The sequence below is a fragment of the Porites lutea genome, chromosome 6, assembly GCF_958299795.1.
Source record: "Porites lutea chromosome 6, jaPorLute2.1, whole genome shotgun sequence".
Classification (NCBI taxonomy): Eukaryota; Metazoa; Cnidaria; class Anthozoa; order Scleractinia; family Poritidae; genus Porites; species Porites lutea.
The window spans coordinates 11,828,778-11,831,277 of NC_133206.1; the positions used below are offsets into that span (position 1 = coordinate 11,828,778).

At 39.1% G+C, this 2,500-nt stretch overlaps 1 protein-coding gene across 1 annotated transcript in view; it reads right to left on the reverse strand.

The window, feature by feature from the left end:
• The window catches only part of LOC140941756 (uncharacterized), a 980-nt gene extending 338 nt beyond the window's left edge, over positions 1–642 (reverse strand). The window contains exon 1 of the mRNA XM_073390773.1: positions 1–642. This exon is cut by the window's left edge and continues 338 nt beyond it. Within this exon, the coding sequence (XP_073246874.1) occupies positions 1–551 (551 nt within the window). The 5' untranslated portion in view covers positions 552–642.
• Between the last annotated feature and the right edge of the window lie 1,858 nt (positions 643–2,500).

Below are 2,500 nucleotides of genomic sequence, written 5' to 3' on the forward strand. Positions count from 1 at the left end.
AATTTTCGTACAACTTCATGCGTGTTCTCAGCTCCATCAGCAGATTCTGGAAAACCGAAGAATCTTAAGTTTTCTCGCCTGTTGTACACCTCTTGGTACAATATTTTGTCCTCAAGTTCCTTGATTTTGACTTCGTTTTCCTTATCATTCTTCTTTAGGTCTTCAATTTCGGCGTTTGCAAATTCCATTGACTTGCTGAGGTCGTTAACTTCGCCTTCCAATTTTCTTGTCTTCTCGCCAATCTTATTTAGCTCGGTTTCGAGCTTATTAACCGACTTCTCCAAAGCGGAGAAACGTTCAAATATACCTTCTAGATTCTGTAACCTGCTTTCTACTCCTGCGAGCATTTCGAAGATCCGTTCCAATTGTGTCGCGATTTTTTCTGTCATGTTCAGGGCCTCCAGAACTTGATCGTCCTCGCTAAATACTACGCCAATGTTCGGTTCCGAACGAGGACTGTTGCAAGCCTTTTTTCCTTCCGGAGAGCAAATATCGCTATCGGAGCTGATACTAACACTAGCCTTCGTTTTCCGTTTACAACTTTGAGCCATAGACTAGGTTTAAGGACTAAAATTTTTTAAGAAAGGACAAAAAGTTCACGGGAGTGAAACATCCACGTCTTCACTCGCACATGGTCGCCCCAGTCTCGGGAGGATTAAAATTGATATTTCAGATTTTTTACGTTTTGCTGTGTTTTCGTTTGGTGACGGATTGTTCAATTGATTTCTTTTAAAACAGTTTCAAACAGTTTAAACAGGGCACTTAGTATTAGTTTCTTCAACAGTATTCTGAAACTATACAGACTGATCTTGAAAACTGTTCGTCCGGAACATATCAGTAAGATGAATGGCGTAAGCCGCCACTAGACGGTAACAGAGAAAATTTAATATTGAATCACGCTAAATCTTCGTCGAAGTCGTCAAAGCTTGGCGTACAAATTTCTGAAAGTTTAGGAACCATCCAAAATCAAAGGGACGTTTGCGTGATTTAGTTTTTTTTTTTTTCTGTGAAGCAAAAACGCACGTTACTATCGTTTCACAACAAAAACTCGACAGAAAAGAGAAACAAACTAACTAAGATAAAGTATTAAGAGAGAAATATGTAAGTAAACAGAGCGTTAAATTTTCATTATATTCAATACGCACTGACTTCTGTTCATATAGCTAGGGGGTGAGAAGTTGGTGATACAAGCAAGCAAACAGCTCCCTCGTATACTCCCCTAACTTTACCATCCTATTAAAAAAAATATGTGGCCCAGGCTGAGAGGCTGGATATGTCTCTGAATTCAGTAACCAGGTTGTTTATGATTTTCCCACATGATTAGTTTAGTTGCGCACCGAGATGAAGAAAAAACAAATATATTTCCGTTGAAAAAGAGCAAGCGCAGTATTGGCACCGGCCTTCCGCTGAAGCAGATCTAAATATACGAGTATCAGGCTAGATGTTAAGATTTCTTTTTAATTTCTCCTCATTACTCCAAAACAAAATAAACTAAAAACTTGTTTTAACGGGTTTCCCTGCGAGAGAAAGAACATATTTTTGCCAAAGTGGAACAAAAAATGACCGAAAATCATTTACCACCTTGACGTTGTTGTTGATCGGGGCCAGTAAGGAATAATTTTAAAAATAGTGATTTTCCTACGCCCTTTTTAAAAGTGATAACTCAAACTTCATAACTGACAGTCGCCCCGATTCAGGTGTTCAGGTAGAAAAGAGCAGAGCTCTGTTTCGCCCACTTTACTTCGTTCCTGCTTCCAGAACGGCTAAAAAAAGTAGCACCTAAAGCTTACTCATGATATGTCAGCGAAGTGCATTGACCGAGAAGACCTGGAAAGACGCCGCACTTGTGCAAGGTTTATAAACCAACCTCTCTTGGTTGCACAACTCATGGATACAAGTTCGGTATGGCCTATTGAAATCACTTTGTTCACGCACTTACCAGCCGTTTGACAAAATTCTAGTTTAAAAAGTCTTTATTTTAAAGTTCCACTTTATTTCACCGAAACAGAGCTTATGTGTTCATACCTTCCAAGCCAACGGTGTCATCTATAGGATCTGTAATGCATGTTTGTGATTCACGTCCAATAAAGAATTCTGTGCATTTTTTGTTTCTTTTCAACGCTTTCAAGGGGTGGAAATTTTAAAAAACGTACGGTAACCCGTTGTGTGGACGGTTTGAACACGGAGATTTGAAAACTGAAAAGGGAACAATGATTATCTGATTCCGCGCGGGATAAGAACGTTTACTTTTTTGGGCCTTTTCTTAAGACTTATAGCTACCCTTGAGTTTAATTGTTCAAGCTTATTAGATCTTAGCATGCTCAACAAAATTATCAGGGCTACTTTTTCTATAGGGTTCGTAAGTCACGAAAATCGAAGCCGGAGCTAAATATTAACGGCGACAGAGGTCGATAAGCTAAAATACACAAAAATCCCTTTGATAAATGGCCATATAACGATGTACAGAAATATGGGACAAGACCGCGATAAAACGTAGCCT